Source organism: Neofelis nebulosa, chromosome 6 (assembly GCF_028018385.1).
Source record: "Neofelis nebulosa isolate mNeoNeb1 chromosome 6, mNeoNeb1.pri, whole genome shotgun sequence".
NCBI lineage: Eukaryota > Metazoa > Chordata > Mammalia > Carnivora > Felidae > Neofelis > Neofelis nebulosa.
In genome coordinates, this window is record NC_080787.1 from 7084807 (window position 1) to 7098065 (window position 13259).

Consider the following 13259-nt stretch of genomic DNA (forward strand, 5'->3'; position numbering starts at 1 on the left):
AAATATATGCGGTGCAATAATGGAAATAATATGTTAGTGTGGATGTAATTGGGATCTGGATTTCTTGCTTGACCTGTAATGGATCTGACTTTGATGACTCCTTAGCAGAAGACACGAATATTAGGTGATATGCCCACCATTTGGTGAATCTTTGGAGACTCACGTTCAGAGCTGGTTGAATTGCATTAAGGTCAGACCATGTGTGAAGGAGACCACTCCCGATCCTTGCTTGCTTGGGGCAACACAGGGGAAAGTGTTCAGCTCACTGAACTACAGACGTCCTCAAGCAGAGGTCAAGTGGGAATCCACAGGGCTTCCCCTCTGGGGGAGCGGTTTTTTCTTTTCTTTTTTTAATGTGTATTTATTTTTGACAGACAGAGAACAAGCAGGGAAGGGGCAGAGACGGAACGAGAGAGAGAGAGAGAGAGAGAGAGAGAGAGAGAGAGAGAGAGAGAGAGAGAAATCCCAAGCAGGCTCCACGCTGCCATCCCAGAGCCCGACGTGGGGCTCGAACTCACGAACCGGGAAAGCGTGACCTGGGCCCAAACCAAGAGTTGGACGCTTAACCGATTGAGCCACCCAGGCACCTCTGAAAGAGAGGTGTCTCAAGATCACCCAAGGTTTTTATTTTTCCAATTACTAGGCCCTACAGTTCACAATTTCCCCAATATTTCCTCCTCCCGGAAAAGGACTGTTAAAATTTCAAGAGGTGGCTTCACTCACCGACACCCGTAGTCAGTTACCTCTTCAGCAGTCGATATGGGGCCACCACCCACACAGACGCTGAGGGGAGGCAGCGACTGGCAACCTGGCCTTTCTGTAAGCAGCTAGACCCTCCTGGGACGATAGCCCTTGCGCCCTCGGTGAGCCCGCTGCCGTCAGGCCTGCGGGTGAGTCTTGGCTACGTAGAACCACGCTGCCGCGGCCGGGCAGCTGCGCTCCCCGGCGGCTGCTTTCCTGTTTCTGCCTCGGCTCCACTTGTGGGGATAAAGAAAGGAAGGTCGCAGATGCCGCTTTCAGCAATCAACAGACTTATTTATTAGGTCAAGACCACGGGCGACACCCATGCTGGAAACTGGAAGAGCACCACGGAAGTAGAAGGGCCGAGCCCAGATACACCTGCGGTCCATTGGCTTGACGAGCCCCAAGCATACGGGAAAGCACAAACACGAGCAGGTGTGGTCAGTCGAGCTGTGTCGAGTGCGATGACACAGCCCCCGGGGACCCCGGGGAGAAGGGCACGCAGGAAAGCTGGGCGGGGAGGGTGACCGGTGGCGGGGCGTGGGCATGAGCTGCTTGGGGAGCGGATGGAGGGGGGGTTCGAGGGGGCTAAAGCAGACGTTGGGATGAGGGCTGAGGGGCCCTGAGGCCGACACCGGCTGCTAAAGAGGGGACATCACTGACCAGGGTTTCTAGAAAGGCTCTGAGATGGAGAGATTCTAAGTCAAAAGGAGGAAGAGAGCTGGAAAGTTGCGGGGCCCAGCAAGAGAGGCTGGAATGACTCCAGGTGAGGGGGAAACAGGAGGCTGCAGAGAGGAAAGCAGGATCCGCGTCGTGGTGACGCACACAGCTTGGGTTTTGTCTCCCGTTTTCTCCGGGGTCAGATCTTCTGTCCGGCCCTCAGCCCTGCTCCCTTCATCCCCTCTCCACGCCCCCACACCATTTTTTTCAGATCCCACAGGAGTAGGGCCAGTTCCCTTTACCCTGTAGGACATGTCTTAGAAAATCTGAGAGACAGGCCCTAAAACTCTAGAAGCAGGCCAGGTATTCATCATTGGCCTATGTTCCCCTCCCTTTCCTCCACTGCGATGTCCCCCCGGGTTCCTTTATGGGACTTCAGCCTCGAATTTTCCCTTCCCAGAACCTTCTGGGTTTCCCGCTTGTGTAAAACCTGTTCCTCTACTCACCCCTCTTCTGGACACTGAGATGTTTCTGTCACAACCACATGCCAACCTAACCCCATCTCGATAGCCGAGCTGTCCCTCCCTATAGGATGTGGCCTGGGGGGAGGGGTAGGAGGACACTAGAAACAGCTTCAGAGTCACGTGCCTGCCCCCTGAGTACCAGTACAGAAACAGATTAGGAAGGCCCTACACCCCACGCTCTCTAACAGCAGCAACATAACCTTCCCAAGACCAACTGATCCCTACCCAACAGGAAGAAACAGGGGCTGGGTGAGGTTGGGGGCTGGCGACTCAGAGAGGACTGAGGGGAGGGCTTAGCATAAAGGAGAACGGTTTAGCTGGGAGATTCCTTAAGGTGCCCCTTGGCTGGGCTGGGTAGGGATTAGCTTAGAGTGGAGGGTATCCGTATCCCCAGAGGCAGAGTCCTCCCCCATAGGGGACAGCGGGATCTCCTTAGCAAAGTCCTTGGCATCGACAACTACTGTGACTCTCTCAGGCCCATCAGTGGGTGGGCAGATGGTCAAGGGCTTTTTACCACAAGACCACAGGCAGAAGAAAGGCCGGAGGGGACCAGAGAAGGAGGCATTGGAGAAAGTATAGATATGGGCTCCGTTGGCCATATTGTAGAAGGAGACGTCTCCTGATTCATAGTCCAGGAAAATCCCAACCCGGCGGGGGGGCCCTGCCAATGGGAGAGGGGTCCGCTGTGGGGTGAGGGCCCAGTACCCATTCCCATACAACTCCACAGCCCAGAACCCATTCTGAGGAGTCATGGGGTCAAACCCTTTCTTCACCACATTCTCCCTACACACCCCGACTGCCCAGTCGGCCCTGTCTCCCACCTCCACCTCCCAGAAATGTCGCCCTGACGTGAAGGTCTCACGACCCAACACACAAGGCCAGGAGTCAAATCTCTCCGGTTTCTCGGGCAGTTTCTGGCGTGAATCTTCCAGCCGGACAGATTTTGAATCCTCGTACAAAAAGAGGTGGGGATGGGCGGTGTCTGGATCCAGAGTCACGTCAACTAGAGACGGAGAGAGAGCTGGCCTGAGCATCAGTGAGCATTAGAGGTGACAAGACATAGTCTTTCTTCTCAAAAAAAAAAAAAAAAAAAAAAAAATTATATATATATATACACATACATATGTATATGTATGTGTATATATATGTATGTATGTATATATATGTGCATATATGTATATATATATATAGGGCCGCCTGGGTGGCTCAGTCAGTTGGGCGGCTGACTACAGCTCAGGTCATGATCTCACAGTCTGTGAGTTTGAGCCCCGCGTCGGGCTCTGTGCTGATGGCTCAGAGCCCGGAGCCTGTTTCCAATTCTGTGTCTCCCTCTCTCTCTGCCCCTTCCCTGCTTGCTCTCTGTCTCTGTCTCTCTCTCTCTCAAAAATAATAAACAATAAAAAAATTAAAAATATCTATCTATCTATCTATCTATCTAGACTGTTCTAGACTTTGGTAGGTCTCCTCAGGAGGAGAGGTGTTTGGCCTGTTCTGCCGTCTCTATTTTCCTCTTCCGTCAAAAGCCACAAGGTGATGTGTGAGTTGACTGTCCCCAGGGCCTCAGGGGCGCCTGTTACAGGGGCTTGTCTTCGAAACATCTTCCAAGGGCCCTCTGTGTGCCTCGAGGAAAATGTGAAGCCCGTTTACATCATCTTTCCCCTATCTATCTTCACCACGAAACTGTGTTAGTGTTTTTATGTCCAAGTATTATAGGACTTTGAATCCCTGGGTGATAGAGCCTCAGAGCCCTTGAGAAGCTCAGTCACTCACCTGCATGCAGGGTGGCCTTTTTCTGTTCTGCAATGAAAGAGAACGAGATGGTCATTGATGGGTTTCTAATGAGAGAGGGGACACCTTGTCGGTGAACTAACGACAAGAAGAGAGAACTTACTGAGCTCTTCCAGGAGTTTCTCTGGAAAACAAACAGAAATACCTTAATGACAAAGGAATAAATGGTTCATCTCTACCTGATTACTGAAGCTTTATCAATAAATGAGGAACAAGGATTATGGTTTATTTATTTTATGTTTCTAAGAAATGTGCAGGAAGTTCCTACTGGCTTGGGATCAGATCTTTGATCTTTACTGGGAAACCGAGTTAGGAGTGAGGAGAGTCTGAGGGTGGGTAGTGAGTGCACATCAGGTCTAATATCTCAGTTTGCATTGGTTTTGACTCCTTCTGCCCCCCAGACCTTCATATTGGGGATCAGCGGCTTCAGGTGCCTTATAACGACCCCCCCCATCTTGACTTCCAGAATTCTAGACCCAAATATCTTCTGAAAGGACTTGGGTCCACCCCCACTCGGAAGCACTCCTGACAAGCGGCCTCTGACTCACCTTTAGAGCTGAATTCATCCTTTCTCTGTTGGGCTCTTTCCCTGTATAGTCTCCAAGTGCCAAATACGGACCCAATTGTAAGAAGTCCCAGGACCATCAAGATGACAGCCACTGCCACCATCCAGGGAGTCAGCCGTGGGAAGAAGGGAGCTGAAACGAAATCCCCAAGAAGGACATTTGTCGTGCAGCCCTGAGGAAGTCTGCCTCTGCTCCCGATTGCAAAGGGGGTTGCAAGAGAAGACGACCTAGACCTCCCCCGTTCCTCCCACGGCAAAAATGAGTCCTTCCAGTGCTGCTCTAAGCTTTTCAGAAAAATTTTGATCTCAGGTAGGGGAGGGCAGTGAAAGAGAGGAAGGAGCAGGATGGGAGCCAAGGGGATGTGGGAAGTAAATAAAGAAGGGGACATGTCACCTCTGTGTGCCACAGAAAGGGACTCAATGACCAAAGAATAAGGAAAGGTCCCTGCCTGAGCCAGAGATGGTCGGGGTGGGGGGGAGGGTGATGAGAAGATCTGCTTTCCTGAGGGCCCTCGAAACCTAGACAGAGCTCTAGCATGGGAGGGGGGAGGCCAAGGGGCAAGGGTGGAAATGGGTTTTCCTGTTACTCAAGGAGAGAACGCTCTGGATTAGGAAGGCCCCCAAGGACAGAGCTTCTATATCTAAGATATATCTCCTAAAATGGAAAATCTGGGATTTAATGAGATCCAGGGAGGGTTGATGTGTTCAGAATCCCTATTCTTCTGATGACGTTGGTGGGGCTCCCTCATGTCGGGGATCAGGCGCTTAGGTGGGGAGAAAGTAGACAACTGTGTCATGAGGGCATGGCTTGGGCAGGTGCCCTAGGTGATGTGGCCCTGAAACTGTCACATAGGAACCCAACGCTGATTTCACTGACCTGGTATGGAGATCTCTACTTCCTTCTCCTGGCCCAGAAGGAGGTTCTGGAAATGGCAGGATATATTCTTCATGGAGGTGTCCCTGATGATCACGGAAGCCGCCACAGTGAACAGGCCTTCTTCATCGGGGTTCCTAGACTCTGCTGTGGATGGAAACCACTCTCCCTCGGAAGTTCTCCACCGCACCTGGGGCTCTGGGTACCATCCTATGGAGTTACACTCCAGCCGGATCTCTCCACTTTCTTGAACTTCCATATGGATTTGAGGATCAGAGCCCAGAGCTGCGGAGAGAGAAGCTGGCCTCACTCCTTTAGTGGACACCCTTCTGGGAACCTTATAACCATAGGGTTACACAGTCTGAGAAAGAAAGGCACACGGAGACTAGGAATGAGAGGGCTTCATGTTCTGTTTCATGACACGAGGAAACTGAGGCGTCAGTAAAAGGAACGTTATCAGAGAGGGATCCCATATTGGGATTTAGTGTTTGAAATGTAAGCAGGAGTGTGATGGACAGACATAGGAACACAGTCAGCAGGAACAGCAAGACCAATGGCTTAGAGGCAGGTTAGGGAGCTCCAGAGATGGGAGAGGGCTTTGTGGTTGGAAGTATTATGAAAAGACTTCGAGGAGGAGAACCAGGAGTGGGTATTTAACAGAGAAGATGTGAACAGAGAAGAAGTGTCCCTGAGGAGAAGGGGGATTGGAGGTTCCCTGCATTAAGACTGTAGCCGACAATTTAAGTTTCCTTTCCGTGTGATACTGATTCAGGAATTTTCTTAAATGGTTTCAACCTCCTTGCCCCAGTGTCCTAACATATATCGACATAAAGCTGTTCTTACCCTTTCTGTTTTCAGCCTAATTATATTCTTACAATTCTACAGAGTATAGAAAAACACCAAGCTGCAGAGGAGAGTCCTTAAACACCTGTCCACAGCTCTTAGTTTAAATCTACGTTTTGATTTGTGTGTATATGTGAAAATGGGTATTCTTTTCATGAAAAGGGCTGCCTGCCACTTTCAGGAGATTCTCAAAGATGTCTATCACTTTAAAAGAGTAACAATAACAGTTTCATGTATACGCTGTCTCACTTTATTTCATTCTTGCCAAATCTTGTTTGACAGATGCATTGCCCAGTTTTATAGCAGGAAATAAGGCTCAGAAAGAGATTAGTTTGATGGCATTCCAAGTAAGCGGGAAAGTCAGACCCCAACGCATACTTTCCTCCTGAATGCTTACCATTCTCCTTAGTTTGAAATTTGGCTTGAAGCAGAGAAGGGAAACAAAACCCAAAAACTTTTCTAGGTGGATCAACAATGTTAGCGAGCAGCCACCTCTAGGATCCTGGGAAGCCCGTCCCTAGGCACGAATCCACACGGCAGCCTCAGGTTGCAACGGAAAAGCGCGGCACAGGGTCCCTCACCGGAGTGGTGACAAGCAGACACAACCTGAATGTTGGGGCCTGGGGCTGGATCCAGCATATTCTGGCGCGCTAACTAGAGAGGATGTGGTGTAGCCTCGCAATCACAACATGGGGCCATCTCTCCAACGCCTTCCCGCTGACCTCCCACCCTCAGCCCGCCAGCCTTTTCCGCCCTAGAAGGGATTTCTCGGGACGACGAACGCGGTGGCTTCCAAAGCAAGGGAGCCGCGGGAAAACGGACGCCCCCCGGAAGTCACCGGAGAGGGTCGAACCCGCGCACTCACCGGCCACCTTCAGGTGCACGCTGGCCTCCCCGTAGCGTCCGTCCTGCCGGAAGAGGCACCGGTACTCGCCGTCGTCCGAGGCCCGGACCCGGTGTATGCGCACGGCGACGCGCCCGGCCGCGATGTCGCCGTCCAGCAGCGTGGCCCTGCCGCGGTACTCGGCCGTCTGCTCGGCCTCCCGCTCGCGGCCGTCCCGGCGCACCAGCACCGCGGCCGCCACCTTCCCGCGGAACCATCGCAGCTCCATGCGCTCGGCGCTCACGCTCGGGGACAGGCGGCAGGGCAGCTCGGCGTCGTCCCCCAGCGCGGCCAGGACGGGCTCCGCGGGGCCGATCACGTCGAAGGGGGCTGCGCAAACCGGGCGTGCAGGGGGGAGCTGAGGACTCACACGGACGGAGGGCCGTCTGCTCCACCCGGACCCCGGCCGAGGTCGGGGCATGGGGGGGGGAACCCCAGGGGGCCAGAGACGGAGCCCGGGGGGACCTACCCGAATCGGGCCTGGACAGCTGGAAGAAAGTGAGTACGAGCAGGCACGCGGGGAGGCAGGAGTTTGGAAAAACTGCCATGTCCAGCCTTCCTGGGGCAGCAGGTCACCGGGTGTCCTGCGGGCGTCAGAACTTGCGCCTGGGAGATGCAGGCCGGGAGATGGATCTTTCGATGCCCTTCTCCGGCCCCCTCCCCACCGCTCTTTCCACGCGGATCCGCCCGCTCGCCCCCTCCCACCGCAGACTCCCGGTGCGAGCACACACCGCCCCGTGTGGCCGAGCAGGTGCACAGCCGAATAGGCCCTAAACCCCTAAAAGAATCCTAGGAGAAGGGAATTGGGAGGCATGGTACCCATTAATGGGTTGCGTACCAATGTACCGCTGCTCTAAAAAGCCCCCCCCCCCCCCCCCCCCGCCAATACAGTAATTTGGTATTTGCTTTCAGGAATGAGAATAACGATGAAGGGATGGAGGCAGAGATGGAAACCAGGGGACTGAACCCGAGGAGAGAAGAGGAAAGTCGGGAGAAGGGAGGGGAACTGGAGAGTAAAGGGCAGGGGGTAGAGGGCCCAGGACCCGGGAAAGAGCCAGAGGGAGAGAAAGTGCTCAGGTGGGGGGAGGGGGGGGGACCAGAGCGGGCACAGGCACTGACCTCTGATCTTGGAGGAAGAGGCACCCAGGAGCCTGGTTAGCAAGTGACCAAGCTGGCTGTGGCCCCAGGAGCCAAAGTTAAAGGCGGGGAAGAAGGAAGCGGGAAGTGATCTCAGGAAAGCCTGCCCCCAGCTCCCAGGCCTTGGCTCTGGGGGGTGGGGTGGGGAGGGGAAGTTTTCCAGAGAGATGAAGGGTCCGTGTCTTTGCAGTCTTCAGCTCAAAGACCAGGATACAGAAGGATGGGCTGGACTAAATAAAAGGGGATAGGGCAAAAAGGGAGGGTCAAGACAACACTAAAATGAAACGGAAGGCGTTGGGCTGGTGAATTTCCCCCCTCAAGCCTCACTTCTTTTATCCTGAAGTTGGGGAGGCACTGGGAGCATTAAATGAGATTAAGCCTGTCAAGTGATGGTAAGGATTGAGAAGAGGGGAAGTCGTTACTCTGTTGTTTATGTGGGTTGAAAGTTCAAGGGTAGACTGGGAATGCACGTGTGTGATTCAGTTTTCACTGCCTCAAAGTTGCCTTCCTGCAAGCAATTCGGCCTGCAATTCCTTATTTTGGGGTTAAACCTCTTATTGTCATGAAAAAAAAAATTAACAACATGGGAAAACATTTTTTTAGTTATTTTTTTTAAGATTTTATTTTTAAGTAATCTCTACACCCAGTGTGGGACTCAAACTTACAACCCCAGGATCAAGGCTCTCCTGCTCCACTGACCGAGCCAGCCAGGCACCTCTGGAAAACACTTTTACAAAGCAGAAATCACTCATAATGTCACCAACCAATGACAGCCTCTGTTCACATTCTGGCAGAATTGAAGATGCTTTTGCATAATCAGAAACATTATTTATACTTACATAATATCATATTGTAGGTTCCTGTAATACCCAAGATTGTGGGACATCTTAGTGGCTTTTTTTTAAATCTACTATAACTAGTGCACTTTATAAATACATAAATCTTTGTCCACATCTTTGATACTTCCTGACAAACTTTCTGATAAATTCCCAGAAAGATAGTCATCGGGTCTAGGAGTTGAATTATGAGCATATTGCCAAAGTTAAACCTATCACACTGTTAATGGGAATGAGCCTCTCACCTAATTCCTGCCAACACTGAGAACAATTATTCCCTAGTCATCACTAATGGGATGGGTGAAATGGATCAAATTATTATTTTACTAGACATTTATAGGACAGCGAGGCTGATCGCTTTTCATATTAACTATTTAATATACTCTGGAAGAGATTTTTCCAGGCAAATTGCCCCCCCCCCAGACATTTTGATGCTGTTTCCTATTCTTCCGTATGAATTTTTTATAAATTAAAGCTGTCAATCCTGTATTATATATGTGGCTCATATCCTTCACCACCCCAGTTTGTACTTTGCCTTTATTTCAGGTTGTGATTAAGACCAACAAAAGAGGGGCACCTGGGTGGCTCGGTGGGTTGAGCCTCTGACTTTGGCTGAGGTCATGATCTCAGGGTTCATGAGCCAGACCCGACCCGCAGACCCGCATCGGGCTTGAAGCTGTGAGCACGGAGCCCGCTTCCAATCCTTTGTCCCCGGCCTCTCTGCCCCTCCCCCACTCACAGGCTCCCTCAAAGATAAACATTAAAAAAGAAAAAAACGACCGACAAAAAATAATTGCTCCGGTTGACTTACAAGACTGCTAGAATGGCTTTTACCAAATGGAAGTCTGATCATGTCACTTCTTGCTTCAAAACCCCTACATGTCTCCTTAGTGGCCCCAGCACCAAATTCAGACACTTAATCTGGTCAAGAAAATGTAGGATCTAGTTGTCTCCCTGATTCCTTCCTCTCGGCCTCTTCTCCCCCCCCTCCGATGGCCTATCCACCTCTCGAAGAATTTGGAAGATGGGGTAACCTCAGCCCACAGCACCTTTCTAGGCCTCCAGGTTCCGGTGCTGTCTCCCCTCTTCCTACAGCATCTGCGGGACAAAGTCCTGCTCCTCCCTCAGAAGCTCATTTAAGGGCAACTTCTTCCAGAAGCAAGCAGGTGCACCCTCTCTTCTAGAGCTGCTCCTTCGTTCCCTGGGCCGGACCTCACTGTGGTCCCAGCCGAGCGAGCACCCTAACCAGAGGGGCTTTAGGAAGGAGCTCCCAGCGCTGCCCAACTCAAGTGAGAAACACTCTTAAAGTCTTGGGTCTTACCCATAAGTTTGGGGTAAATCACATCATTTTACTTCATTATATACGAGATTTGTTTAAATATGACTCCGGATAACCTAGGCCCCCTCCAAGCGAAACCGAGTCTGCAGGACATGGGCCTGGTTTATCCTGTGACACAGGAAACTTACTGGTCCTCTCTGCTGGCACACACCTGACCTGAGTCCTACTCTGACAGGCACATGTTTATTTTTGCCTTTTGTTTCCAAGTCTGCCTTCCTCCCCTAAACTGAGCTCCCCTTCAAGTTCTTACTCTCTGACTTCTCATCAGCACAAAAGCCAAAACAGAATTTGCAGCTGAAATCAAACTAACTGGTCCCTGGCCTTCCTCGTTTGAAATGCTCCTGTCTCATTCTCAACTCCCCTTTGTGTTTAACTTCTGAAAAATATCATCTATAATGGGTTTCCTCTCCTCAACACGCTATGACTAGACTCCTGACCCCTGCTCTACGTTGTCAGAAAAATCCCACAGGGAATTTTGGGGGGGAAAGAAAAAAAGAAGAGCTTTTTCCTGCACCCAAGGGAGCTACACGGAACAAGGAAGGGGCCAGGGAGATAGAAAGCAATGGTATCTACAACTCAAGCTATGTGGCAGCCCCAGTTTTGACGGGGTAACATCTGAGTCACTTCTACATAAAGGAACACCTTGGGTCATCCCAGGCGGATGTCTGAGTCAAGGCTCACTCCGGGAACAGAGATGCTAGGCGCCCCTGTCTCTCCAGGCTCGCATTGTTGGTGAGATGCCTGAACCATGCGGGGCTGCTATGGGGAAGGTCCTGCCACGCCCAGGGCCACTGGAGACCCGAAACAGACTTTTCCCTCTGAGACACGAAGATCGTTTGGGCCGAGGCATGCGACCCGCTCGCTATGGAGTGAATCTCATGGCCAAAGGTCAGGACTTATCTCTTCGGCCCTTTCCCACCACTGTTCAGATTTCCCAGTGTCCTAGACTAGTCAGAGCCAGGGATTACTCTCATCCTCGTTCTACGTGACCTTCACCAGCACTTGACTGAGGCAACCACTTGCCCCTTCTGTCTCCCTTTTAAGTTTATTTATTTATTGTCTTAAGTAAGCTCTACATCCAGCATGGAACTCAAACTCCCAGCCCCGGGATTAAGAGTCGCATGCTCGGGGCGCCTGGGTGGCTCAGTCGGTTAAGCATCCGACTTCAGCTCAGGTCACGATCTCGCGGTCCGTGAGTTCGAGCCCCGCGCCGGGCTCCGGGCTGATGGCTCAGAGCCTGGAGCCTGCTTCCGATTCTGTGTCTCCCTCTCTCTCTGCCCCTCCCCTGTTCATGCTCTGTCTTTCTCTGTCCCAAAAATAAATAAAAATTTAAAAAAAGTAAAAAAAAAAAAAAAAAAAAAAAAGAGTCGCATGCTCTTCCCACTGAGCCAGCCAGGTGTCCTGCTTCTCTTTCTAAAGTTAGTTTATTTTTCATTTTTTAGAGGAGCAAGTGAACGGGCGAGAGGGGCAGGGAGAGAATCTCAAGCAGGTCCCATGCTCAGCACGCAGCCCGACGAGAGGCTTGAGCCCATGACCCCGGGATCATGACCTGGGAGTCAGAGTAAAGCAGGTTTCCCTCAACAACATGGACGGGCATCATCCAATCCATTGAGGGCTGAGTAGAACAAAGACAGAGGAAGCGTGTTTGCTCTCTGCTTGAGCTGGGATGTCCAGCTGTCCCTTCCCTCAGACGCTGGCTCCCTGGTTCTCAGACCTTGGGGTTTGGAGCACTTTTCCAGGGGCTCCAGCTTGTGGGGGGCAGAACCTGGGGCTTCTCTGCCTCCACAGTCACATGAACTGGTCCCTCGTAACATATCTTTTTCTAGATGTCTGTATCTACGCTGTTGGGTCTGCTTCTCTGGAGAACCCTGATACCGCTCTTTTACATCACCACTACAGATAGGTCACTTTTCTTCACTCTTTCCAACTCCATGGTTCTGTAGCCGTAATCTTATGGAGGGGCCAACACAGTTAGAAGCAAAGAGTCCCAGAGAAATGAAGATCCGCTGATGTGCGTATCATTGCGCTCTTTGCGTTCTGCAGTAACAGGGAGGTTTTATGGTTTTATAAGAGATGCAAAGCCTTATTGATGGAACCATGTGGGAGAACCCCACAATTCTCCAAGCTCTTGTAGGAATTTCTTTGGAAAATAAACAGAACTAAAGCAACTGAGATTTGAGTTAAGACGTGGGAAGGAGGAGGGAATGTGCTTGAGAATCATACAATGGAGTGACTGTTCCCTTCTGTGAATACTTGATTACCGAAAAACTATCAATACATCACAAACAAGGAATGCTTTTTGTTGCAGTTTATGTTCTTAGAAATCTGCAGGAAGTTCCTTTTGGCTTCACTTGCTAAGAGAGGTTGCTGTATCTAGGGAACTTAAGTGAAAGTCTGCAGCCAAGTTTGGGATGGATGGGTAGGAGGGCTGGGAGACCGATAGGGGCTCCTCCCTGTCTGTGGCCACGCTGGAGCCCAGCAGCCAAGGCAGACCTGTGGCCAAACCCAGTTAAATTTGATGGTACCTGTTACCGCAGCACAGATCTCACATACTGTGGGGAGGCTGGGAGCTGGGGTGTCTCAGTGAGAGGGGTGGGAGGGATTTATAGGATTTCAGTTTGTGGTGGGGGTTTGGGAGAGGGTCAAAGAGGGAAGGGTTGCTCTGGATGAATGCCGCTGGAAATCGGGGGACTGGTGGCAGCACTGAATATTCTGATGTTTATTAGGACTTGGAGGAACAGAGTGGGCTGAAACTGTAATGGGTAAAGAAGCGGTTAGCTGAGACGGGGATGTGTGGTCGTTCTTGTGGTTTGCCTGTGGTGTTGCATTTGTGTCTGCATGCTGAACATGAATTACACAGGGGACTTGTCTCACTCCATCACAATCCCGGAGTGGTCTTGTCCGTTCTGGGAAGCAGCTGTCACACCTGATTTTGCTTTCTCAGAGCCCACATTCTCCTTCAGATCTAAAGGTATTTGGGGTTTTATTTATTTATGTATTATTTAATATATTTGGGGTTTTATAACCTTTAGAATCCATTCCCATGTTACATATGTATTTTGAGAGAGA

General features: G+C 51.1%; 1 protein-coding gene across 1 annotated transcript; it reads right to left on the minus strand.

The window, feature by feature from the left end:
* Positions 1-1014: 1014 nt before the first annotated feature.
* Positions 1015-13246, minus strand: BTN1A1 (butyrophilin subfamily 1 member A1). Its single transcript, XM_058735990.1, has 9 exons — positions 11575-13246; positions 7998-11324; positions 7348-7484; positions 6861-7208; positions 5156-5437; positions 4262-4411; positions 3817-3837; positions 3696-3722; positions 1015-2928 (listed from the first exon to the last, which is right to left on the minus strand). Exons 3-9 carry the CDS (start codon positions 7424-7426, stop codon positions 2255-2257), a joined length of 1581 nt encoding a protein of 526 aa, XP_058591973.1. The 5' UTR covers positions 7427-7484; positions 7998-11324; positions 11575-13246; the 3' UTR covers positions 1015-2254.
* Between the last annotated feature and the right edge of the window lie 13 nt (positions 13247-13259).